At 37.4% G+C, this 27,771-nt stretch overlaps 1 protein-coding gene across 1 annotated transcript in view; it reads left to right on the top strand.

The window, feature by feature from the left end:
• LOC125353670 overlaps positions 1–27,771 on the top strand; it is a gene marked incomplete at its 5' end in the record, with an annotated part of 258,574 nt that overhangs the window by 88,122 nt on the left and 142,681 nt on the right. The window contains 6 exons of the mRNA XM_048349341.1: positions 1,010–1,273; positions 2,740–2,941; positions 11,538–11,701; positions 15,989–16,085; positions 26,331–26,413; positions 26,499–26,578. Coding sequence (XP_048205298.1) covers positions 1,010–1,273; positions 2,740–2,941; positions 11,538–11,701; positions 15,989–16,085; positions 26,331–26,413; positions 26,499–26,578 — 890 coding nt within the window. The remainder of the gene's footprint in view (positions 1–1,009; positions 1,274–2,739; positions 2,942–11,537; positions 11,702–15,988; positions 16,086–26,330; positions 26,414–26,498; positions 26,579–27,771) is intronic.

The following is a 27,771-nucleotide window of genomic DNA, read 5'->3' on the forward strand; positions in this document are numbered from 1 at the left end:
TAGAAAATTATATGTCATAATCCAACTGTACAACTCATGGGGGGGGGAGGAATTAGGGAAGGGGGAAGGAAGGAGAAAAATGAGGGAGGACGTAAGAAGTTTGATAAGAAATGTACTCGCTGCCTTATGGATGAAACTGTAACCCCTCTGTACACCACTCTATTAATAAAATAAAATGCCAAAAAGAATATAATTTTAATAAACTCCTTTTATACTAGGCCAGGAAGTTATAAAGCATGGTCCCTGGTAAGGGCTTTCTTGCCAAGAGAGCATCACATGGTGAGAAAGAGCAGGTACACCAACCCAAGTCTTCTTCTTTCTGTACAGCCACTAATTTCCTCCTGGGATTTTCATCTGCATGTAATTCAAATGACCTTCCAAAGGCTCCACTTTTAAGTATTATTCAGATATGACTAGGGTATTAATTATCCTGCTCAGGAAATTTTAGAAGTTACACGTTAAACTGAGAAACAACAATACCTGATCAAGAAAAGAGAAATTTAAGTACAGAATGTCAAGTTAGTTAGCCTACTGTAAACTTGTTTTCTAATGTTTATGCAGTATAGAATCATCTGTCTACTCTAGCACAGGACTTGTTATTTGGGTCCTACTTCCTTGGTAGTTAGTTTGCTTTGTTACCTGGGACTAGAAGCATTGTTCGTGTAAATTCACCCTAGCATGGATTTTCAAATGCCCAAAACAGAAATACAAGGCAGTGTATTATTTAACTGTAGCAGGGGAAAGGAACCCTTTCCCTTCCAGAGACACCTGAATATTTGTAACATTACCCATAGGCTATACAGAATGATCCCTGCTGTCAAACAGCTGAGAGTAGCCAATGAGAAGCATTTGTGCCTGTCCTATCACAAATCAAGGGACTTCAAGGGCCTTAGGTGGTTTGAGGGAGGGACTGGATATTCTTCATGCTGGACAGGCATCACATGATAGCCTTCCTGTGTTTCTAAAATTACTAGCATCCCAAGCTCCCTTTGTCTTGTATATTTTCTAGGCACTCCCTGGAAGGAAAGATGTGAAACCTGGCATGGCTTTTTTGTTTGAGCTTGTTTTCCTTCGTGGGCCACATGCTTGCCTCAGCCAGGTTGTAGGCTGGGCAATCTTCCCTTTATGTGATGATAACTTCCATGAAGTGGAGGGAAAATTCAAGTGTGCTCTTCTCCGAGGACCTTATAACCAAAAACTCCATAGCTTCAGGAAGATTGAAGATTTGATTTGCCAAGACTTGGACCACTGGCTGTGTAATCTCTATTTTCAGGTTGGTTTTGCAAGTTTTTAAAATTTAATTTTATTGTAAGGTGATGTGCAGAGGGGTTGCAGTTACATAGGTAAGGTAGTGAGTACATTTCTTGTCATTTTCTCCTACTTTCCCTCCCTCCCCCTAGCTCCCCACTAAGTTGTAAAGTTCATTTCCAATATAGTGTCATGAGTATTGCTATTGCTTTGGTTTGCCCTTTGTCCTTTGTCTCACCATTTTGCTGTTCCCTTTCCCTTCTGTAATTCAGATAAACATACAATAGTCAGGGTACCAAAATCAAGTGCAATGAAAACAGGGAATAAAACTTTATACAGCATTAAAAGTAATTACATCATGGCTCATGTCCATTATCCTAGCTATGCAGGAGGTGAGATCTGAAAGAAGAGGATTAAAGCAGCCAAGTCAGATGAATGTGGGAGATTTTTGTTTCTGATTAACCAGCCAGGTAGCTTGTCGTTCACTTCCAAGAAACGTGTACTGTCAGTTCCTCCTTTTTGTGAGCAATTTGTTTCTTTTGCCTGGATTATCTGTGGAACAACTTTATTACTAAAATTTCCAACACAGACAAGAGTTTAAAAATTGCAGATTAATCACCCATTTATTTACAAGAGTCAATAATCTGTCATTTTTTCAACTTAAAGTATTATTCCATAGAAATAAAAATACTTCATAGGTATTTGATATTTATGTTTTAGACTGCATGTTAGGCAAACTTTTTAAATAAAAAAATAAAAATTACAGATTAGCCAGGCACTGATGGCTCATACCTGTAATTGTAGCTTCTCAGCTGAGACCTGAGAGGTTCTGGAAGGAGCTAGCTGAGGCCTCAAGGATCATGATTCAAAGACAGCTTAGGCAGGAACGTCCTTGAAATGCCATATCCAAATCAGCAAAAAGCCATGCTAGAGGAATGGCTCAAGTGGTAGAGTCAGTTGAGCAAGTTTGAGGCCCTGAATTCAAGCTCCAGTACTGTATATATATACATATATGCAATCCATATATATATACATAAGTCACATAAGATATATAAAGTATATGTGTATAAATGTGCACATGCATATATCACACACAAATACCACATTTACACATAATATCATCTATACATATACACACATGGTATCATGTATTCACATATAAGACATGTATCATGTATATGATATATGTGTAGTTTATCTATATATACATATACATGCTTGTATTTGTTTCTGTACATATATTAACAAAAACTTCATAAGCTTATAGAGCATATAACAACACCTGAAGTGATTATATAAATTGATTAATATAGAGAAATTATTCTTTGCAACATAACCAAACCAAAGCCTCTAAAGTCTGAGAAGCTCACTTCATTATTGATTGACCTTTCAGATTTATCAAATTTCCTCATTGTTCTAGAGGAAAGTTCACTATGCATATATGCACGTAACACTGTCAACAGTTTCAGTAGCAGATTTATCTCTTAACAGGTAATAAAACTTCCTTTACATTTGGATGATCAGCAGAAGCTTGGAAGGCACCCTCAACTTCCCTCTGAATTTCCTGTGAATGGTGTGGCAGAAGCAGAGAAAGCAAAATTCGGTGTGGCTGATATGGCTGAGCCCTCAGAAAAAGAAATGGAGAACATTTGTGCAGCAGTAGATGATGGAGCCCAATCTGCCTCTTCTCAGGGTTTGGAGACTTGTTTAAAAAATATAAGTTCATTCCAGCTTTCTGTTCTCTTCCTAGCAGTTACAAGTGCATTTGAAGTGCCTTAACTTCACAGTGAGTGCTTCCACTTGCTATTGCTATTGTTGGCTCTACTTTCAGCCCATAGTTTTAATTCAATGCAAAATTTAAGTGGTTTTGTACAGTTAATAGAAAATTAATTTATCATCCCATCCAATCAGTGTCTGTTCTGTTCTTTTTGATATTTTGAAGATAGACTGCTTTCACTTTGACTCCATTTTTCTTTCTGAACTGAATCATTAGTAATTCACTTACAATTTGAATTTCTTGGACATTGAATGTTTGAAAACAGTATATTTCACCTGTTTTTGATAGATTATTAATTTAAATATATAATTCTACTATATTTTTAACCAGTCCTGAGGCTTGGACTCAGGGCCTGAGCACTGTCCCTGGCTTCTTTTTGCTCAAGACTAACACTCTACCTCTTGAGCCACAGTGCCACTTCCAGCTTTTTCTGTGTTTGCGGTGCTGAGGAATCAAACCCTGGGCTGCATCCATGCTAGGCAAGCACTCTACCACTAAGCCACATTCCCAGCCCTAATTCTAGTATTTTTAATATTTTTCTCCATCTTGTTTTGTGTGTACGTCTGATCAGAAATTGGTATTAAGTGGACAGCACTGAAGGAAAAGGGTTGATATGGTCCAATTTCAACTTTGGATAGATATCTCTACTAGTTTTTAGGAGATTTTTATGAGAAGAGAGAATGTCTGGAAACAAGACAGTTATAAAAACTAGAATGGGGGGCTCAGCAATGACAAAGCTCAGAAAGTGTAAATTTATGAAGTACTCGAGATAAAATAGGATGGATACAAAATAAATGACTTATTGATAGCCTCCCATTCTATGGCTAGTATTTCATGTTGTATTATATTAAATAAAATGATATATGAAAATTTGAGGAGGTGATATTCGACTTTGAACTCAAGACCTCACACTTGCTTGGCTTGCTTGCTTGGCTGGTGCTCTCTCACTTGAACCAGGCTTTCAGCTTGGGTTTCTGCTGTGATCATTTTAGAGATGGAGTTTTCAGGATTTTTCTTTGTAAACAATGCTCAGAAGAGCATCAAGAACATGAATATGAAAGTCAGGAGAGAGAAGTGGGTATTGGGAAGGAAAAATATGCCCAATAAAGCAGCATAAACATAGATATTCCAGCTGAAATCATTGAGGGGTTGAGTTCTACTGGGGAGGTAGGTAAAGATAGTTCCAAGATGAGTGCTCAGATCCAGGCAAGAGCAATGGTTCAGGAGCAGAATGCTGAATGCCTGCCTTCCTGGCCAGATCCACAAACCACACCATTCCACTTCCAATGTGACTTTTGCCTTCCTGTTTTGTTCTTCTGCCTGGCCAACACAGAGTTTCAGAAAGGGAGAAAAATATTTCTTAAATTGTGACTGGAGTTTTACAAGTCCCTGGAGTTTATGCCTTGCAATGCTGAACAAAACTTCACTGATTGACAGGCTGAATTCTGAGAGTCCCTGCTTCTCTAAGAATAAACTCTGAGATTCCTTGTGACTGAGACAAGGTCATCAGACAATCATTACCAAGAGACCACTTCCTATGGGAACCAAGTATCATGTGTATGTGTTGGAATTTTATACACAGAATACATAAATATAAAATTATATACCACTGGCATTAAATGAATGTTTGTGAAAATGAACAAGAAATGAACTATATGTTCGTTAGGTGACGCCCTACAGTTATAAAGTGACTTGATAGAAGTGCATGACTTGTCACTTCCCTTGATTTCTTTGTAGCTATAGAAGTTAGATGGTGGTGGGTCTTTGTCTGATCATCTTCAGGATGTACTTGTAACCTAATTTTAACCATTTTATGTAGGGACTTAATATACAGAAGGGGTAGAGGGCATATAATAAATCCAAGACCTTGGCAGTTGATAAAGGGCAGAGAGTGCCATGAAAGGAGCTCCTCAACAGCCACTGTTGCAGTTCACATGATTCCAAACTTTTTACTGGGAACTTCTGATGAGGTTGTTCATGGGCTCTGTGGTTGATTCCCATTCATCTGTCCATAAGAGAATGACTTATACTGGCTCTCCATTGAATTAGATTAGGCCCTTTAATAGGAATATCTGGGACGCGCAGAGCAATGTGCAAAATCCCTTTCCTCTTAGCATCTCTCTTATGAAAGCTACATACTATAGTTTGAGTATGTCACCTAAATTCTTATGTTGGAAACTTGTTTCCCAATGTGTCAGTGTTGAGGAGTAGGACCTTTAAGAATTGATTTATCTTGAGGACTCTGCTTTTATGATTGTATTAGTAGATTATTAAACAAAGGAGCCTGAATCATACATATCCCTTAAAATATCTTTTACTCTGTGATGTCTTACACTACCCAGGGACCTACCCTCAAGAAGGCCCTAACTGGATGTGGCTTCTTGGCCTCAGACTTCTCAGCCTCAGAACTATAAGAAACAAAGGTCTTGTATTCATAGATTACTCAGACGTAGAAATTCAATTGTACCCATAGAAAATGGAGCAAGACACTGGTCATCTGAGATGCAGAAGAGGAAGAACTTTTCTCTGATGGTGGACAATCATCTTCCTAAGATAAATTAAGCAATAAATATAAATGGAATGCTACTGTTTCATTCAATTCAAAGGGCAGAAAGAGTGTCACTGATTTTGTTTAAATATCAAGTTCAAAACTCAGCCTATAAACCTGCTAGGTGAGGCACTATAAGATATATGCATTTGTGAAGTAAGTTTCTTCTGTTCATCTATTTTTTTCTAGTGTTTTTGGATGAAGCCTGCAGCTAAGAGACTTATTTTAGACTTTTTAACTTTTGAGAAAGTGGACTTCCAGTATTTCAGTGTTTCTGACATTTTAACCTAGTTTTGGGATGCTGAGTGAAAGATTAGAAACAATTACTCTTAAATCATTTTTTACCATATCATTTTTTTGCTTTCTAGCTTCTCCTCAGGGTAATGTGGCTATATTCCCCAATCTACTGCTTGACTTTGATGGGTGCCCCAAGTTCCCCTCAAAGGAGAACAAGTAGCACCCAGGAAACATGAGTACCTATACATTCAGCATGACAATGTTCAGTGTGAGAGGAAGCATCTTTTATGCTTTAGAAAAATGTTTCAGGAAAACTTGATTGCTCTTCTGCTCTGCTTTAAGCTCAGAGACTGATTGAAAGCTAACAGTCAAAGACCATAGAGGTGCCTAATTATGCCACTATTCGGAACAGATTTATACAAAATGCAACATCAAAAGCTCTTTGAATACATGCCTCCACTCCTGCTTGTATTTGCTTATTTCTCTTGGAAGCTCCTAAGTATGTTATTAGCAGTTAATATCCCCCTTGGGTTTGTTTTCTAATATATCAAGGCTAGGGTACAGTATGCTGTTTCTGCCACTGATATGTTGCTAAGAGATTTAATAATGGGTAAACACACACAACATGTGGTAATTCATTTCAAATTAAAAGTTTATTAAACTCTGGCTTGATGACTTTCTGGCTATTTACAATTAAAGGAGCAAACCTTAGGGAAGGGATGACGACGTGGTGTGTTCATGGCTGCAACAATTCTTTCTAAAAAATATGTTTGTGATCTTCTACAAGCTGTCTTCCATTGATAGGTGCCATATGTAATCTGTCAAACCTACTACTGTCCCCAATTCATGAAAAAGTGGCTTTAATATGTATTTCAAAGAACTCATTTGTAGCATGAACATGTAATCTGTCTGTCACACACACACACACACACACACACACACACACACACACACACCCAGGAGAATTCTAAATTTAATCCCATGGTTAATGTTTGAAGTGATGATCAGTCTTACAAAACAAGCAGATACTTAAAAAACCAAAAATATTTACAAAAGGCCTGAAGAAAAGACCTAGGATGAACTTCTGTGGTTATTATCATCTTTTAAATTATTTTACTTTTTAGGAGACAGGGAAATATTTATTCTGCTTCACAATTTGATTTTATATGTGCCTCCATTGCAGAATAGTCTGAAAAGGTCCGTGTCTTTCTTTAAATTAACCCTCCCTCCCTCCCTCCCTCCCTCCCTCTCTCTTTCTCATCCTCTTCTTGCTCTTTCTCTTCTTTCTCTTCTTCCTCCTCCTCTTTCTTTTTTGGTGTGGGGACTGGGGCTTCAATGCAAAGCTGTCCCTTAGCTTTTGTACTCAAGGCTGGTGCTGAAACACTTGATCCATACCTCCATTTTTGGTGATTAATTGCATAGAAGAGTTCATGGATTTTCCTTCCCCGATGGCTTTAAACTATGATTCTTAGATCTCAGCCTCTTGAGTAGCTAAGGTTACAGGAGTAAGCTACCAGTACTTGGGCCTCCTCTTACTCCCCCTCCTCCCCCTCCCCCTCCTCCCCCTCTTCCTCCTCTCCTCCTCCTCCCACTCCTCCTCCCCCTCCTCCTCCCCCTCCTCCTCCCCCTCCTCGCCAGTCTTGGGTCTTGAATTCAGGGCCTGGGAAAAATCCTTGAGATATTTTGCTCAAGGCTTGCACTCTACCACTTGAGCCACAGTTCCACTTCTGGGTTTTTGGTGGTTAATTGGCGATAAGAGTCTTATGGTCCTTCCTACTAGCTTCAAACTGTCATTCTCAGCTCTCAGTCTCCTGAGGAGTTAGGATTATAGGAGTGAACCACCAGTGCCCAGCCAATCTCTATGCTTTATGATGCAGAATTCAATTCAAGAGAATTTTATCATGCAACTGCAATGATCAAACCATACTGCTAAATGCTGGGTGACTGTAAACCAGAATAGCCTCTGGTACCTGACCTCCATGATACATGTCTCCAAGCCCAGCAGGCTGGTCAGAGCCCCAGCCCTATTACCATAAGGAGCCAGCAAGTTTTCTCAGAGACAATTCATATATGAAGAACAATGAAACAAAGTTGTCAGGTAGGGGAGCAATGTGGAAAATGTTGGGGTTTGTTCCCTAGCTTAGCCATGTCATGTGGAAACATATGGATTATACTTTGGGAGTATTTTTTAGGTGTATAGATATTGGATGAAGCAAAGATTTCTTTTTCTCCTTCATCCCTCCCTTCCCTCCTCCTTCTCCCCTCCCTCCTTTTATTCTTTCTTTTCCTTTTCCTTCTCCTCCTTCTCTGTTTTTTTTTCTACAAAAGTTTTTTCATCAATTCTGATAAATAGTATCTACTAGAGGAGGAAACAAAGGGCCATTCTTTTTACAAATAATTCTGGTCTTATGATGGCTTAAATTATGATATTTCATGGATAGGATGGAAGTAACATGCATTCAGTAGAAATCCTCTTCTGAATGGTGAATTTGGATTCCCCCCTCCCCCCCCCCAAGCTAGCTTTATGCAGTGTTATTCTCTCTCATGAGGCTGGGCAGGGGCTACATGTCAGGAATTCAGCCCTAAGTGGAAAGCCACATTCGACAATGTTCTGTCTTGCTAAGCTCAGAGGTGAGGTCAGGTCGATTATATACAGCTTCAACTTAGAATATTTTTAATTGTGGAAAGTTTTATTAGGGTGTATCCTCATCATAGATCTAGGGGCATCTGCAATGCATTGAGTGCTGAATACTGTATATGGAAAGCATATATGGAAAGGAGATGAGGCCTTCCAGTAGAAAAGCAGACCATGGCAACTTAGCTAGAATAAAAAGTGTTTGTCATCATGAAAATCAACCAAAATGAGAATACATTATATACCAAGTCTATTCATACTTAGTATAAGCTTGCCTATATCTACAGTTCAATAAACTTAATAATACATTGCTTATTAACCTTGTGTACATATTAGAGTTTTCTTCAGAGGAGATTTTAACCAATACTGGTGCTTGGCCTCTATTCCAGATGAAAGGAATCAAATTCCCTGGGGTCAGGGACCCAGACATCAATATGATGATAAAAGTCTTTCTGGTGATTTGGAGTTGAGAACATTGAAGTGAATCTATTGATTGCTCTGATTTTCTTCAGCTCTTTAAAACAGAGCACAATGATCTCTTTCCATCCCATCTGGCATTTTTATCTATTCACATATTAAAGGATATCAGAGTGGTTTCCATTTGGGGTAATTATAAATACAGTGACTATTGATATTAATGTACATGGTTTTGTTTGTAAGCATGATATTTATTTCTGTAGACTATATATTTAAAAGTGAAATTGTTGGATTGTCTAACTTAATAAGAACTTATTTCACAATACTTTTATGTTTTCTTCTGGAAGTTTTCATTTGCATTTAGATCGCTGATCCATTTGAAGCTGGTTTATGAATAAGATACGAAGTTAAAGTTGACATTTTTGGTCTTTGTTTTTATGTATGGATGTTCATTTTGTCTAGCATAATTTGCTAAGAAATCTGCCTTTACACTTTGAACAAGACCGGCATTTGTTACTCTACTCTTTTCACATGTAAATATTTTGTAATAGAAATGGAAAACATAAAAGCAATCGGCCAATTCGTTCATTATGGAAGAGCACAAAAGTCACTTTCCTCATCTCCCCTGTTGAGAACAGTGACTCATTCTTTTCTGGGCTCAAAGACTGTAAAAAGGTTTTCCTCTTATGTTTCAAATTCTTGGGACAAATCTTTTTTTTTCTCTTTTGAGACCAGATCTTGCTTTGCAGTCAAGGCTAGCTTTAAACTCCTGACCTTCCTGTGTCACCTTTATGAGGGCTGGCATTACACAGGTGTGTAACTTCATTCCTGGCCTTTTCTCAGAAATTACTAATTATCCCAGATCATAGACAACAATAGATAGATAAACATAAATATACATATAGTTAGAGGTATAAACACATTTCAAATACACATGCACATCTACATAGACTTATACATACATACTAGTTAATAATTTTTCAGCCAGTTGCTAGCTTGTTCTTGTGGAAGAATAATGAATCTGGCACACAGTAGTTTGTTTTTTATAATTGGATCTGAGTTGGTAAACTGACTTCCTAAATAACTCTGTGTTGTGGAAAGCTGTAGTCACTTTCAGATAATTATTAAGGAGTGAGTACTTGTATAAAATATATCTATGAGTTTAAGAATTTGGAATGACTCTGTCAAAAGCATTGTTAAAACTGTAGGGTGGACTGTAGACTTTACAGTATTTGTTCTGTAGGATTTTTTTAAATTTTAAAACAGTACATACACATGGATCCAAGTTGAGCCCTTTAACTGAGTGCAAACTTGAGCCTTAAGGGAACCACAGGATGTTTCAAAGTTATTAATCTACGTAAATGCTAATTAGGTGCATTTTAAAAGCTTTCAACATATGAGAATGAATCAAAATATTTTAAATTACTGAAAAGTTTCAAAGTACTTTTAAGTATTTAAATCATTTTTTGCAACAAAAAATTGGTACGTAAGCTCTCCCTTTCTTCGTTTCTTTCTCCTTCCTTCCCTTCCTCGTTCTTTTCTTGCTTTCTTGCTCCCTTCCTCCTTCTCTCCCTTCCCTCCTTCCTTCCTTTCCTCCTTCCCTTCTTCCTTCCCTCCCTTCCTTCCTCCCTCCCTCCCTTCTTCCTTCCTTCCTATGAAATTGGCATCTTGTAGCTTTACAAACTGAAATAAGGCCTCTGAAGCTACAACACTAATTTTTTCTTAGATTATTTATTTTTATTGTTATTGTAGAGTTGATATACACAGGGGTTACAGTTACATGAATCGGGTAATGGGTAATGAGTACAGTTCTTTTTTATTGTCGGGGTGAAGTACAGAGGAATTACAGTTAGTGAGTAGCGAGTACATTTCTTGTCAACCTTGTTACCTCGTCCCTAATTTTTCTCCTACCTTCGCTCGTCCCCAACCCCCCAGTTGTACAGTAAGTTTATAACATATTGTCTTGTAAGTATTGCTCTTGCATTGGTTCATCTTTTACCTTTTCTCATCATTTTGATATTCCCCTCCCCTTCTCTAATTCAAATAAGTGTATATACAATACCCAGGGTACCAGAATCAAATATAGTGACAGCAAAGGCTAAAACATAAGGAAAACTAACAGAAGAAAAAAGAAATAATTTCACTTCTTTTTGAACTGTGTCTCCTCTTCCATCACTCTCTCCTAGTCTTTCCCTCCCATCCCCACACACAAGATATCCGGTCATTTTCTATATAGTGTGTAGTGAATATCTCTGTCAACATTAACTTCTTGCATTGAGGTTTAGCTGGAAAAATTTCACAGGGATGTTAATTGGAGATGCAGTAAGTAGCAGACCATTAATGGATTTCTTTAAGAAAACTATTTGTAATGGGTTTTCATCTTTGGCTTGTTTTCACAATCCCTTACCTTCATCATGGTTCATTATACCAGTGGTTTTTTGCTGTTGTTTGATCTACTTCCATCTCAGTCTTTTCTTGAAAACTGCTGAAATTGAAAGAGCTTTAACCAGTCCCGAAGGTCCTTAATTGTAAATTAGTTGTGACAGGACTATGATGCAGAGCTCTGCCTGGGTCCACGGTGATGCTGGCTGACAGCCCCTCACTGCTTCAGGAGCGAGGGAACATGTGGAAGGAATTGTTCTTTTCCATTTCACAGCTTGTCATTTCCTCTGCAGGGCAGCCTGTGACCCCTCAGAGAGATCCTGACACCCGTAAGGGAAGTGTTCCCACCGATGTAAAGGAAGTGGAGAAGCAGTTTAATGTTGGGAAAGGAGGGAGGAGGGTGTGTCAGAGAGATCTGGGCGACAGAGACAAGATGGTTTTAAAACGTTTCCAGCAGGTTAGAGTCTTTAACTGCCTTGCTCCCTTTCAAGAATGAAGACTACAAGGCTGTTTATTTGGAAGGGTTTAGAATGTTTTGAAATTACCATTTAAATATCTCTCTCTCTCTTTCTCTCTCTCTCTTTCTCTCTTTGTCTCGCTCTCAATGGAAGTAACAATGATGATGGATGTATATCACACATGAATGACCAAAATAAAGGTTGAAGGAAGAGTACAAATACATGATGTTTGGCGCACCATTCCAGTATGTTGCTGTGTGAGGTGTTTCTAGTTATAAGGTTGTATAGAGCAGGTCAACTGCATCAGACTCCATTTGAGTTTGCAAAATGTTTTATACTCCCAGAATGTTTTATCTAGTCTCATATATTCCTCACAATAAAAAATTTCCATCTGTATTTGTGTTATCGAACAGTGCAGTAAGAACACACAAGGAGTGATGGCAGTACTACCATTCTACTGTGTTGCTACTTCCTAGTGGATGGACATAGATCATTTCAAAATTTCTCACTTACCAGTATTTCAACAAGCACCAAAGAAGTCAGTTGTGAATGCACAGTCATGCATCATTGCTTAATGACAGGCTCATTCTGAGATGCGTTGTGAAGCGATTCTGTCGTGGTGCGAAGCATAGAGTAAACTTACCCACAGCTGCACCATCTTTGAGCAGGTTGCCCTAGGGTCTAGGTTGTAGCCACCATCCTCTATGCCACCATCACTAATGGAAGGGTTGATTTGTGGAGTTTGACTTTACTTCTTCTGCCTTCTGAAATCTTTGGAAACCATTTGCAGGATATGTATATTTCTTTAAAGAAGGGTAAGTAAAGATTTACATTCTCCTCTAATCTATCAACCCTGTTTTGTGTGTGTGTGTGTGTGTGTGTGTTTCTTAAGCTATTTTTCTGAATGCCCTAACCAAATGCAGACATGCTATATATATATATATATATATATATATATATATATATATATATATATGGCCAGCACTCCTAGAATGGTACTATTTATGAAAATAATCCTATTTGCCTTTGCCCAGTGTTTCTTATTTTAGATTGTGGATGGTTAATGCTTTAATGAGAAAAATGTCCTTGCAAAGTGACAATGTACCAGAGGATACTGGTGATGAACCCTGGTGTAGTTCCTCACTGAACACAAGCCACTGCTATTGCCCTAATGGGTTAAGAACATTTGGGCCCTTCTCATTAACTCCAACAGCAGAAGTTTAGGTGGGAGGGCTGCTGTGGAGCTATAAGAAAACAGACTTACCTTTGGTTTCATTATTTTACATGGACATTCCTAGAAGTGTCCATAGCTAAAAGCCCAGCCTGGATAAATTGGAAATAAGGAATTGCAAGTATTAAGTATATTTTGGTCTATGTTTTTAAACTAAGATATAAGTTGTGATAAAAGAAGCCACGCCTGGTGAGATTTATTTAGAGACATGAAAAGTAGCAGTCTATCAGACTTGTCTTGACACTTGCTATAGTTTCTATCACTGAGTTCTATGATAAGCCCTTTCTGCAAGTTCAGCATGTCTCAGTACTGTTCTTCTCAAATTGAGGAAACCACAAGTGGGAATGGAAAATAAATGAGATTTTGAAATTTTACATCAATCAATGGGCTCGGGTACCCTATGCGTGAAGCTGGTTTTAAGCAGTTGAGTAAGTAGGACTGACTTCTTCCACTTCAAGTCTAATCTACAGGCATACTGTGGACTTTGTTAAATATGAAAATGATTGAAATAAATTTGACAGAAAGGGATGGTCTTTTTTTATCCACAATGATGCTCTATATGCCATTAGATGGACCCTATAAAATAGGCAATAGGAAATACACATTTGGAAAAAAAGGATTTTGTGCCAAGTAATTAAGTTTGGCACCCTTTGGCACATTTTTAAAAAAAGCTTCTTGAAACTATAACCATTTTCTGAGACAAATGGGTCTGTTCTTTGTACTGACTCTGGACCTGCTGCCTGTGAGGTAAGCATGCCTTGTAGTATTGATACATGTCAGTCTTTGTTTTAAGGAACACCAAAAGGTTTGACTTACCTTTTGGTGAAGCCATAGCTTTCTTTGGGTATGATTATTTGCTCTTACATGCAAAAGAAACACTGAATTCTATTTCATCAGAATATTGAACATTTAGAACTTTGTAAGTTTGAAATCTTAGTGAACAAAAAATAAAATCCGCCACTACACCAGATGTGCTTATATGTAATATAAAGCACATATAGAAAAAAAATCACAGTTGATTTACTGTAACAAAATAAATAAGTATACAGAAGACATAACAGTAATCTGAAAGATACTGATAGCTCCTGCAATATATTTAAGAGGAAGTATACTGTATGTTGTAAAAGCAAATCTACTGAAAAAGCACAGAATATTAGAGAACACAGATTTCTGCTTTCATTACATTCAGCCTTTCTCTCCAATCAGATTATCATTACATTTCCTTCAGTGAGGGTAAATAATTTTTGTCACCTCTAAGTTTATTTTCACAGGCATTAAAATGATACTACAGTAATTACATACATACACACACTGCATACACACATTTGCACATAGGTAAAATTTCCCAAAGATAAGCATTTAAAAAGTCTAGTCATTCTCTTAAAATTTCTACATTACATGTTTGTTTTCCAGGTGCTAATGCTATCCTGGTAGATGGGAATGTTGGGATGTGGAGCCTCCCTGAAATTAAGTCTCTGGGCACGTGACTTTAGAAGTTGTATCTGGGATCTTCAGCTGAGTGGAGCTGAGCAGTTAGTCTAGGAGGCTTTTCACAGTGCTGGGATTTTATCTTTCTGATTCACCAAGCCTTCAAAGCCACTTTTATTTAGATGCTACTTGTCTTCTCTGTCTCCTTGGGCTGCAGCAGCTACAAGGGTTTACTTGGTTAAGATAAGGCTGCAGGACTATCCCTTTCTTTTTGTTCATGTGGCTGCTTTTGGCTACAAGTACATGAAATCCCAAAAGTGCAGACCAGTAGTGATGGATCTGGAAGTTTTCCAAATGAGACATGTTTTAATTTCTTTCTTGTCATTTTTCCTGGGAACAGAAAACACCTCTGTGAGATTTGTCTTGCTCATATAATGTGAATGTGATAGCTATCACCAACAAAACTGAGCGGCAAGTTATGGAACCAGTGAAAAGGCATTGGATGTATGCAGTAGAGAGGAAGTGGATATTCTGAAAGAGCAAATAAAAGCACTATATGGAACCAACTCAGTTGCTCCTCAGTAGATGAATGGATCAGGAATATGTGGAACATATACACAATGGAATTTTATGCCTCTATCAGAAAGAATGACATTGCTCCATTCATAAGGAAATGGAAGGAATTGGGAAAAATTATGCTAAGTGAAGTGAGCCAGACCCAAAGAAACATGGACTCTATAGTTTCCCTCATAGGGAATAATTAGTACAGATTTAGGCTAGTCACAGCAGAGGATCACAAGAGCCTAATAGCTATGCCCTTATGAACACATAACAGGATGTTAAGTGAAATGAACTCCATGGGAGTTCATTACCACTGTTGTAATTACTTTCAACATGCCATGTGAAACCATAGCTTTTTTTTGTTGATGATCCTCTTGTATCCCCTGCCTGTGGTTGTCCTCGTGCTATCACTGTATCTCATCTGAGTGCCCTGGATACTGTATATACTGGTATTAGAACTAGGGAAGGGAAAGGGATTATCAAAATTGAGAGACAAAGAATAAAAAACAAATGACTCCAAAAGCAATACTTACAAAACCATTTGATGTAAACCAACTGAACAACCCATGGGGGAGGAGGGGAAATAAGGGAGGAGGTAAGAAATTGTACAAGAAATGTATCCACTGCCTTACATATGAAACTGTAACCCCTCTGTACATCACTTGACAATAAATAAGTAATTATTCAGGAAAAAAAGAACAGGAGGAGGAGGAGAGAAAAATATTGGAAGCAAAGTAATACGAGTGGGAAAACAAACTGTTGAAGACACTGGCCAGTCTTGAAGTCCAGTTTCAGGTCCTTCTGTAAATTGGCTTTTCTACTGCTACCTACCATGTGGCTCAGCTAGCATTCCAGGGCTCAAAATCAATTGCATAGCCTCCTATGATTCAGAGAACTGGCTTGTTCTGTCTGAATTGAACCAATTAAGAAACAGTGTGTGCTAGAGAGAATCTGCCTTTACAGTGACCCATTTTATTGCTCACTGCAGAAGAGACTGAATCAAGCCATCATCTGTTATTGCCAGTGTTAAATACTCACAAACTTTGATCTTGTAGAAATTTACTAGTTGGGTGAATTAAAGGTTAATCAGAGGTTTAGCATTGATGTGCCTGTGGTGCTTAGCAGCTATCTGAGGAATGGATTCATCGATATTGAGGAGCTGCGTACCTCTCCAGCCCTTCCTTGCTGCCTACTTGACTTCCAAGAGTTCCCTCTCTTGCTGGCACTGTGTTCCCCATGGCTAGGATGCTTGAGTTCCTCGTGGACCTGGCAACTTCTGTTTTCCACCCATCCCATGGGAGGACTTGAGGAAAAAGAAAAATCAGAAACAAGACTGAAACGAGGGGGGGGGGTACAGTCTTTGTACAAATTGATGAATGCCACAAAAGTCTATAAAATGATGTGGTGACTCTTTTCTAAAACAGTTTACAATAAACTATTATCAACAAAACAGTGACAGGTGGCTGAACCTTGGCTACCTGTGAGAAGGTAGTTTTCCTTATTTTGTGTATATAGTATAATTATTTTATCCAATAGAAGACTGTAACTATGATTTTGGCTGTGCAGATTGAAATTGAGATATTTGATGGGCTGTCCAAAGAGGTGTGGAATACTATCTTTTAGAGAGAGATCATTGGCTGGGAATATGGCCTAGTGGCAAGAGTGCTTGCCTTGTGTAGAGAGATCATTATTAAAAACTGCTATATGACTATCAGTGTGACAGGGAGAGTGTGCATGTTGATGTTTATTGTCTCCTAGCTTATGTTTTGCATTCCTCTCTTCCACTTTACTTGCCTTCCACTACATCTGTTGCACACATTTTGGGATTCCATCTTTGTTCACTTATAGTTTCAGTTCACTTATATATTCTACTTTGTCCACTTGTAAGTTCCCTGGTGGTTACTTTGGGTATAGCAATCCAGTTATGTGCTGAACAGCCTTTTGGTCAAACAGATTGCATACCTGACAGCAGCCACTAAGATTTTAACCTCCGAGGACACCATAGATGATTTCCTTTGTGCTCACAATGATATACTTGTAGCTACAGAATCACTTACTATGTGACATCATAGTTTCCTGGATACAACATTTTACCATGTTGAATCAGTTGTGGGCCCCTATTCCCATCCCAGTCCCTTTATCATACCACTTTTAAATGATCAAGTTTTTGAATATCATATAGCATTGTAAACTGTGTTGAGATAAACAAATATGATATCTAAAACCCTTGAAGAAAAAATAAGAGATTTATATACATATGTATATATGTTAATGTTTTAAGTGTCTTCTTTTTTCTTTTTTGCCCTCACAATGCTTCCCGATTCCTTCATTTACTATATCTTTTTTCAAAGGGTAGATCTAGTAACATTTTGTTTCTGTTTTCTTTCATTTTTCCCTTAGTTCTTAAAAGATAGTCATGTCTTTAGTACTTGAAAATACAGATCTATTTCATATTCCAGTCTGTGTCATTCAAACTGGTGTTTATGAGGCTGTCATTGGGTTCCTGCTGGGGATCTGAGAGACTAGAGTAGCTTCCACAGACACTATCACACGGTGCCTTTCGGTGGAGCAAGGGAGTCTCTGTTCTCCTGGTGTTAGGATGCTTACTGGGTCAAGTTCTCCCAGTGGTCTCCAACTCCCCTGTTCTTGGAGGAAAAGATGTCTTAGGCAGGAAGGATGCTTCTTTTACTTAGGCTCCTGGGCTGTCTGTGCAGATTCTTCAGGGCTCACCTAGTGTTGTCAATGAAACTTGTCATCAGTGGCAAGATGGATGACTCTCTTGGATCTCTATCTGCTGAGCAGATGAATTTGGAAAGTGCCATATCTAGCTGCCTTTTTCTCTTGGGTGTGTGAGATAGCATGTGAGATGCTCTGTTCTGTGTTGTTCTTCTAGTCCTGTTACACTTAAAAAACACTTTTCCTATCATTGTACACATTTCTGAATCCTCCATCTTCCTCTTGCATTATCTCCAGAGATTATAGTTTCACTGAGTGGAGAAGGAAAGAGAGAAATGAACTTATACCACCATTTTTTCCTAAGTGAAAATCATCCTACTTTTGGTTTGTTTGCTTGTATTTTGCTTTTGCTTAGGTCTCCACAGCATTTAATACGTTTCTTAGCATTTCACTCAGGGCTTGAGTAATGTGGAGACAAAATAATATGTGGTAAAACATAGATAGGATAAACTTTACCTGTCTAGCCATGATCAAGTGTCAAGTTCATTGCTGTGAAATCATCACCACCCCCATCGCTAAAACATTTGTATCTTGAACAACGGAAACACTGTATGTATTAAACAGTGTCTTCCCATTTTTTTTCTAGCCTCTGTTATCTACTGTTCTGCATTCTGTCTCTATGGATTTGTCTATTGTAGGTTCTTCATGTAAATGGAATGTCTCCGAGGAAGGAGAATCCATTTGAATTTGTACATTTTATTACTTATACACCTATTTTAAAACAGTTTTCTAGAGAAGCATATAACATCAGGGGCTGATTTGAGACATTGAGAGCTGTCAAGTGTGGCATGCTTAGGAATTCAGTGTCTCCTGTTAGTATCTTTTTGTAAGGACCCAATTAGTTTTCTTCTCCCTAGCCCTGAGAGCTCAAAGTCTGGGTTTATGTTGTGAAGTCACATTTGTTTGTGTTCCCTCCTATGTCATTGAGCATCACTTTAAAATCATTATCTTGCAGCCCAAATTGTTGTTTGCTTACTGGAAATGTGCAATGAAGGTCAGAAAGGCAGAACTTAGACAAGTGCAAGAGTCAGGGAGCAGAATCTAGATGTAGAAGTCACAGGTTTAAATTCAAATATTGACTTGGTCATTTGGGGATACTTTATGAAGTTTCTTAATCTCTAAGTCTCTGTTTCTTCACTTGCAAAAGGGAGATAACTGGCCATTCCAGAATACTAATAATACTTTTTATGCACATAGTAGGTGCTTAAGAAATTATCCCTTTGTTCTTGAATCTGTTCTCATAAGATTAGCAACAAGATTCATTAATTCATTATGTCTTTACCTGCTTAATTTTAATATTGGGCAAAAAATCTCCTCTATTCATTTCTGTAATTTTCTTTAGTAGCAGGCAAAATAGTTCATTATTCCAAATAGCTTTGGATGTTCTAAGTTCAGTGAAAGTGTTAATTGACGATACCCAGGGACAGTTCACTTGCAGCATATTAAAATTCCTGAGTTCTTTCATTGGACTTAAGATGGAGAGTTTAATATTTTTAAGAATAAGGATAAAAACATCAGGCTTTCATCAAAAGATAGAATCATCTTATGTATAGCAGAAATGGGTGATGTTTAAAGATTATTCTTCGGAAGAATATAGCAAGATATATATTCTTCTCTTACATTGCAATCATATTTTATTAGGCAAGACATGCATGTACAAATCCAGTTTTCAATCTTATGAATGCAAAATATTCAGAGATTGCTACTGGACAGATATGATGGGAAAAATATTTACAGTTCCCTACTAGCCATACATAACTTGTATTAGAGAAATAATGTGCCAATGTTTTGGTCAACTGCAAGATATTGTGTGAGTGAAACATAGTCTTCTTAATCAATTAATACTGATATTTGAAAGTGGGAACAAAGTGCTTCATCGTTGAAGACTGCATGAAACTTTTATGGTTTAGGAGATGAAGGAGATTGGGTATATAGATAGCTTTAAAGTATTCTTGCAGCCAATTATAATACAATATTTTCAAATGTTAAATGGTTAAGCTTTGCAATGGAAAAGAGCAGTTCCTATATTAGATACACATTTACCTTTTATTAAATACCTTGGGTTTAGGGGGCAATAATTGTGACCAAACATAAGCTCAGATATTTAAGTACTTGGTCACAGTTTTTTGACAATTGACTTGTTCTATTCACAAAAGGACTTCTTGGTTTTTTTTTTTTTTTTTTTTTTTTTTGGCCAGTCCTGGGCCTTGGACTCAGGGCCTGAGCACTGTCCCTGGCTTCTTTTTACTCAAAGCTAGCACTCTACCACTTGAGCCACAGCGCCACTTCTGGCCATTTTCTATACTATGTGGTACTGGGGAATCGAACCCAGGGCTTCATGTATACGAGACAAGCACTCTTGCCACTAGGCCATATTCCCAGCCCAAAAGTCGTTGGAATTTGGCTCAAATTCACCTGAGGATACATGCTGACCTTTTTTTTTTTTTTTTTGCCAGTCCTGGGGCTTGAACTCAAGGCCTGAGCACTGTCCCTGGCTTCTTTTTGCTCAAGGCTAGCACTCTACCACTTGAGCCACAGCACTTGTTTCTTAATATTATGAGAAGCATTCATTTGTTTATATTTGAATTGTTCACAAAGTTAGAATATAAGATCAAATTGTGCCACTTGCCCAGAATATTATCATTGTATTGTTTGCTTTTGTATTATTTCTAGCTTAGTTTTGGTTAATATTTTCTATCAGTAAGGAAGTTTGAGGATATGTAACCATGTTTGTTTTCTTTATCAGAAACTAGATTATAGCAAAGCACATTTCAAAAGTCTGGCGCCATCCTTTGTGGAGATGGATCTGCTCACATTAAGGTTGGGCTCTGTGGCTACAGCCATGCCCATTGCAACATGTTATTGAGCATCTGTTGTTTGGTGCTTATTTTGGCCTTTAAACTGTTCATTTGTCCTGTGAACTGGATCATGTGCTTCTGACTGTCAGTTAGTGGAATGCATTTCAAGTCAATTTACTAAAATAGTCACTGTTAAGCGGTATATTTGGACGGAGTTGACACCTTTGACATTTTCTAAAATGGCAAAAATAACTGTATTTAAGGGTATGATTTATGAATGTGTGTGTTTCCAAAATTTCCATTTGATTATGGTTCTGTTTAGTTGCTAAAAGTCTTTCTGCAGACTGCTGAAAAGGTAAATAATTGATGCCATTTAACCAGATACTTCACAAATAGACACATACATGTTAAATATTATATCAATTCCATTGATGATCTTATTGCTGTATCTTGGAACTCTTTATTTATCAGAGTAGAACAGTGGGAACAGACCACTGTAGAAAAAGAGAGAGTGTTTGGAAGAAGAAATAAGATTGATATCGAATAGACTGGTCATTATGAAGCATATATTCTTTGATATAAATAGGAAAGCAACTTTCAGGGATTACAAAGTATTTCAAATCTTTAGTTGTCTTCTAGATTTCTGGCCTCTATTAAAAACTTCTTAAAATAATAGATAGGTTTAATTCCTCGAGCGAAAGAAAAATTTTATCATCTTAAAGATTTTCCATATTTATTATATAGATGTGCCTTGACTATAGACGTGGGTAGGGGGAGAAAAATCTCATGTATTGCAAGTTTTAAATGTACCAGGCTTAGGTTTACTTAATTGGAACCTCGAGGCAATAAAGGAGCCCTTTTTAAAATTCTGTGATTCTTAATATGCTAAATAATGCAAAGCTCCGACTCTTCAAGCATGAGATACACATCTGGCAGTCTAACATTTAAATTACAGGGGGGGGGGGGGAACTGCCTCACTTCAGTAGTAATTTTCTCTAAGAAAGGAATAGGAAATGTATTACAACTAAATTTAATTTTTTAGACTTCCATCTTTTCTAATTACAGGCATTTTCCCCATAGGTTCTTTACATTTATATATTTTTTTGCACAGATAGTTTGTACAATTTATTAATCGTTAATTTGAGATGTTTCTCTCCATTACAGCTCTTGAGAAAATGTACTGTATCTTACTTAGCAAGTTGTTTTGAAAAATCTATCTGATTTCAAGCAATAAAAACAAAAGGATGGAAAATAAAGGAAACATGGAATTTCAGAGACCCATAAAAATATTACTGACAAAAAGCAGCATTTTTCAGTTGGCTCCAATCTCAAGGTTTAATTTTTTCCCCCTCCAGTGCTAATGTTTTCTCCATTTTGTCATTTTTGTGGCTGTTTTTCATGCAAAAGTTAATATAAGCAGCTTTATTTCCTTGTATTCCTCCAAAGGACAGTGTCAGATTCTTGATTAATTTTGCAAAGGTCATTTGGAAAAACCATTAAAAATATGCCAAGTAAAAAAGATTAGCACACATAGGGAAAACATACTTTTATAAGCATATGCATTTATATAGAGATAGGGTTCCATAACGTTATACAGTTTTGACAAGTGCTTTCCTAGTGCACCTCATGTATTATTAAAGACATCATGGCTCCATTTATTTTCTGTGGGTGATAGCAGCTGACATAGTCAAAAGGCATCAGCAGGCTAATATGTAAACATTTTTATCTTTTTCTCAATATAAAGAGATAGAGTAGTTGAATACTACTTCCATGAAATAACATGGACTTTCAAAATAATTTATCTAGATTAGTATTATAAGTACAGGCTAGTATTAGAAAACCTATCACAAATTTGTGTATTAATTTCACTTTTTTTTTTTTGGTGGTATTAGGGATTGACTTCAGGGCCTCCTGCTTCTTAGGCAGGTATTCTATTGCTTGACCCAGCACTCCAGTCCCTTTTTGTTCTGGTTATTTTCTTTATCTCTTTTTTTTTTTTCTTTTGCCAGTTCTGGGGCTTGAACTTGGGGCCTAAGAACTGTGGCTGGCTACTTTTTGCTCAAGGCTAGCACTCTACCACTTGAGCGACAGCACACTTACACTTTTTCGATGTATGTGGTGCTGAGGAGTTGAACCCAGGGCTTCATGTATTCTAGGCAAGCACTCTACCACTAGGCCACATTCCCAAACCCTTTACTGGTTATTTTCAAGATAGTTTCACTTTATGCCCTGGCAGGCCTAAATTATTATTCTCCTACTTGTAGTTTCCTGTGTCACTGGGGAAGAGAGGGTGTTATTCAAATTAACACCCCCCCCCCACCATAAAGCACTTGCTTAAAAACCATGGCTGGCTTTTTTTTTTTTTTTTTTACTGATTAACACAAGGTTTTCTAACTTTGTATCTGAGCTGGAATTGAGCTATAATCCTTCAGATGTTTGATTCTAAGTAGCTAAATATATAGGTATGAGCCACCATGCCTTCTAACATAACTTATTTAACTATCTCCCCTATGGTTGAATGTCCATTTTCCATTATGTTTATTTTCCTATCAGAAAGAATGCTACAATAAAATTTTGTATTTATGTCCCTCTATATAATTATGATTCCATTTTGTGGAATTTTTCAGGGTGGAATTGCTAACTCTAAGAGTGTTCATATATTAAGTGTTAATCAATATTGCTATATTGTTTTTCTTTTCTTTATCCATCACTTTGTGACACTCTCACCAGTAGTTATGCTACAACTATTACATAACTTTATATTGTATGACCATTGAAAAGAATATATCAGAGTTTAGTATATGATGTCTAGGTATTTTCACTAGATATTGTTCAGTGAGAAAGGATACAGAAAGACATGAGCATTAGTTATCACCTTTTGGTTCAATGGAGAAAAGTACACCGGTGTATATGCATATAACTGCGTGTGTGTGTGTGTGTGTGTGTGTGTGTGTGTGTGTGTGTGTAGATGAGCACAGATACAATAAAAGGATTTGTATGGAGAAGGTAGAAGAGAGAGGAGTCAGGAAATGATGGAAGGAATATATGAAGGGGAAGTAAAGGGAAAAACAGCTACTGTAAGAAAAAAAGATAAGTATTTTAAGGCATGTAAAGATGACTATGATTTCTTATTGAATGAAAAGTAGAAGAATGCAAAAAAGTATATGGCATGGTTCTTTTCTAGCTAAGTCAGTCTTCATCTATGTATGTATGTATGTATGCATCTATCTATCTATTATCCTTTTTATCTATCTGTCTTTCTGTCTGTCTCTGTACAATCATTGATCTATCTATCTTTATCTACAAGAAGTTAGGATTTTCTTTCCCCTACTAGTAGGCTTGAACCCAGGGTCCCATGCTCTTCCTTATTTTTTTCACATAAGTCTGGCACTCTACACTTGAGAAGCACCTCCACTTTCAGCTTTCTGCTGTTTCAGTGAGATAAGAGTACTTGGATTATCTGCCCAGGTTGTCTTTGAACCAAGATTCTCAAACCTTAGCTTTCTTTTCTGTTCTTGGATTATAGTGCCTGAATAAGAAGTCAGTTTTGGAACAACGACTACTTGATGTAAGAATCGAGAAAATATTGGACTTTTATGACTCTTTGATAAGAACATTATTACCTTTGTTTGAACACATTATTACATTTTGGCACATGCATATAAAAATCTTATTAACTTTGAAATTGTTTCTGGTAACCAGAAAATTTAAGATTTTTTCAAAGGTATCCAAGCTCTAATCTTGTGTTATAACTAGGAAGGAATGTTTTGGGGTCAACATAATCTAATTATATGACATTTTAAAAGCAGAGAGCTGGGCTGGGATGTAGCTCAGTGGCAAAGTGCTTGCCTAGCAAGTGCGATGTCCTGATTTTGGTCTCTAGTACCAAAAATGAGAAGTAGAAACAAGCAAACAAGAAAAGCAGAGGGGGCTGGGAATATGGCCCAGTGGCAAGAGTGCTTGTCTCGTATACATGAGGCCCTGGGTTCAATTCCCCAGCACCACATATGCAGAAAATGGCCAGAAGTTGCGCTGTGGCTCAAGTGGCAGAGTACTAGCCTTGAGCAAAAAGAAGCCAGGGACAGTGCTCAGGCCCTGAGTCCAAGCCCCAGGACTGGCCAAAAAAAAAAAAAAAAAAAAGAAAAAAAGAAAAGCAGAGAGCTTTCTCAACCTGGTAGCAGAGGAGAGATTAGGAAATTTAAAGCACAAACGTAGAAGGAACCACCTTGAAAGTGTGAGGGGAAAATTTATCCGGCCAACACAAACAAGCCTGAAGGAAACCCCAGAATTTAAAAGAGAACAAACTAACCTAGCTGACTATGATTTTAGCATTGTGAGACTTGAAGCAAGGAAATCAATTGAGCCACTCTGTGTCTAGACTTCTGAGTCACAAAAATATGTGAGATCATATAATATATATATATATCTGTATATATATATTGGTTTTTTTCCAATTTTTATTATCATATATATATTGTTTTAAGCCAGAAATTTGTGGTCATTTGTTCCAGAAGCAATGAAAAGTTAGACAATGCCCAATGTTGAAAACTTCATTTAAATAGACAATAGTATCTGGGTTCTTAAGTAAATACAATAGAAGGCTAAAATGTATGGGCTTTTAGGTCAAGTAAGACTGGGATTAAATTTATATTTCTCATTAAGTAGCTTTTGATGTAAGGGAAGTGCTTTGATCTGAGTCCCTCTTTTTAGATCTGTCAAATAGTAGAATAAACTATTTTAACTTTGTATTTGTTATAATATATGAAATTCTTAGAAAATGCATTCTAGTATTTCTTTATATTTCAGAGGATAGCTAAATATATAAGGGGAATGCAGATGATAAGTTTTCTAAAGAATAATAAACTTAAAATATAAGTCACAATGTTTTTTTCTCTGTGATCTTCCCTTCTCTTCTGTTCCTCATCCTGATTTTGACCATATCAGCTTTACGAGTAATAAATTCTGGTCTAGACCTTAAGAAAAAATTTGAAGGCCACACAGTCTTATCTCAATAGACTGAAATGTCAGGTCTTCAAGACAGGTGCCTGCCTGATCATCTGAGTTTGTTCATTCACCTTTTATTTGACATTGTCTTTTGTAAGCAGAGTCTATCTATCTATCTATCTATCTATCTATCTATCTATCTATCTATCTATCATCTATCTATCTGCTATCTCAACTTTAAGAAACATTTGTTGGGAAGGTATGCTGAGGCAAGCACTACCAAGACATTTTCTTCAAGGAGTTTGTGAAGTAGCACACTATTCTTAACTTGGAATTACAGGGGGCATTTTGGTTGCCCCACTGAGAAGCTAAGGCACAAAGGTAGAAGGTGCTATTAGTAACAATAAGTAGAGGCTAGGAATGCTGCTTAATGAAGTTCAGAGCACCGCCCTCTCCCCCGTGATCTTTCACAAAGGATTATCCAATCATATTAGCAGTGGCAAGATGAGAAACCTTGAGTCATGCCAAATGTGAGAAAGGTAGCTCAAGGCAAAAAGAGCTGAGGGAAGGAAGACAACAAATACCTGTCTTGGGAACCATTGATAGGAAGTATAGAAGGGTTTCCCTGAAAATGTGATCCCAGAAATGTAGCTGATGATAGAAAAAAAAAATCTCACCTAGATATGGATAGGAAACAGCTGTGCTTGTAAGTTATAACCCCATGCTGTGGTTGCTACTTGGAGTTCATACATTGTCTGGCTTAAAGCAGGGAAACTCTGGAATAGCTTGGAACTTCCTTTATAAAACTGATTCCCTGATTCCAATTCGCAGGCCTAACCTAAGCTCTTAAACTTGTGCAGTGTAAGCTTACATATGCTCTGAAGTGGAAATCTGTAATAAACTTTCCACCCCCTTTGTTTTTAATGTTAGGGAGCACATCTGATAATGTTGATCACTATCCTACAGCCCGTGATCGCAGCCTCTCAAAAGAAGACTGTGAGATTCACTCTAAGGTAAGAAGAAGCTGGAATCAGAAAGACTATGAAATCTGGAGCCACTGAATATAATTAATTTTGATTTCTTAAAATATTTTTCCAGCTAGAAATTAATTTGGTTTCCAGTGTGAGATTTGAAGTTCAGGACATGCTAGAGCAGCCAATGGCTGAGAAATCAACAAGGTCAAATTGAAAAGTGTATTATGTCAGAATCAGACTTCTTGAAGCAGTTGAAAATTTGAGTTAAATTACTTAGTTAGCATTACTCTTTCACAGATTGAGTAGGGTGACTGAAAAATGTGCTCAGGGGCCTGTCTCAGTGATTTGTGTGGCATGATCCTAGCTATCACAAAGATAGAAGGCATATTTTACTTGTTCATTTATTTTTGCAAAGCTGGTGATGAAGCCAGCCCGGGCTTTGCACGTGTTAGGATGATGCTCTACCACTGAGCTCTAACTCCAGCCTTGCACTTTTTGTCCAGGGCAGGCATTCAACTGTGATTCTCCTATTCCTTTCTCCTTTGTAGCTGGGATTATAAGCACTTGCCATCATGCTTGGCCCCAGACCTGAGTTGTTTTTTTTTTCATGGAAAAATACCCCTGATGGGTGGATTTAGGAGTTAGTTAATTTAATTTGGAGTGTGATTTGGGGGTTGGGTATATAAATAATAATAGCAGTGATGAAAAGAATATGATTTTACATTTATTTGCTTTGATATGTCACATGTACTCAGACTTGCAGTTTTGTAATCTGATTAGTACAAGCCTCTCAGTACAGTGTCTACATCTCAAATCTTCCTCTCTTTTTTATGATTAGAAAATGCCTTATTTATTGCTTAAGATCAAATGTGCAATTTATTTATTTTCTTTTTTATTATTATCTTTAAGAAGTTGTACAGGGGCTGGGAATGTGGCTTAGTGAAGCCCCGGTTTTGATTCCTCAGCATCACATAAACAGAAAAAGACCTAAGTGGTGCTGTGGCTCAAGTGGTAGAGTGCTAGCCTTGCAAAAAGAAGCCAAGGACAGTGCCCAGGCCCTGAGTTCAAGCCCCAGGACTGGCACACACACACACACACACACACACACACACACACACGTTGTACAAAGGGATTGACATTTAACAATGTAGTTGATGAATACAATACATCTTGATCAGTGTCATCCCTTTCAACATTTTCATCTATCCCTCCCAATCTACCCCTTCTCTCTTTCATTTTCATTTTATAGGATATGTGTTGAGTTCTTGACTACATTCTCCCCCTCTTCTCTTTAATCATCTACCCCTTTCCTGTTCTCAGATTTATTTCAGATTTATTTATTTATTTATTTATTTTTATTTATTTATTCTTTTGGCAAGTCCTGGGGCTTGGACTCA

Source organism: Perognathus longimembris, chromosome 6 (assembly GCF_023159225.1).
Source record: "Perognathus longimembris pacificus isolate PPM17 chromosome 6, ASM2315922v1, whole genome shotgun sequence".
Lineage (NCBI taxonomy): Eukaryota > Metazoa > Chordata > Mammalia > Rodentia > Heteromyidae > Perognathus > Perognathus longimembris.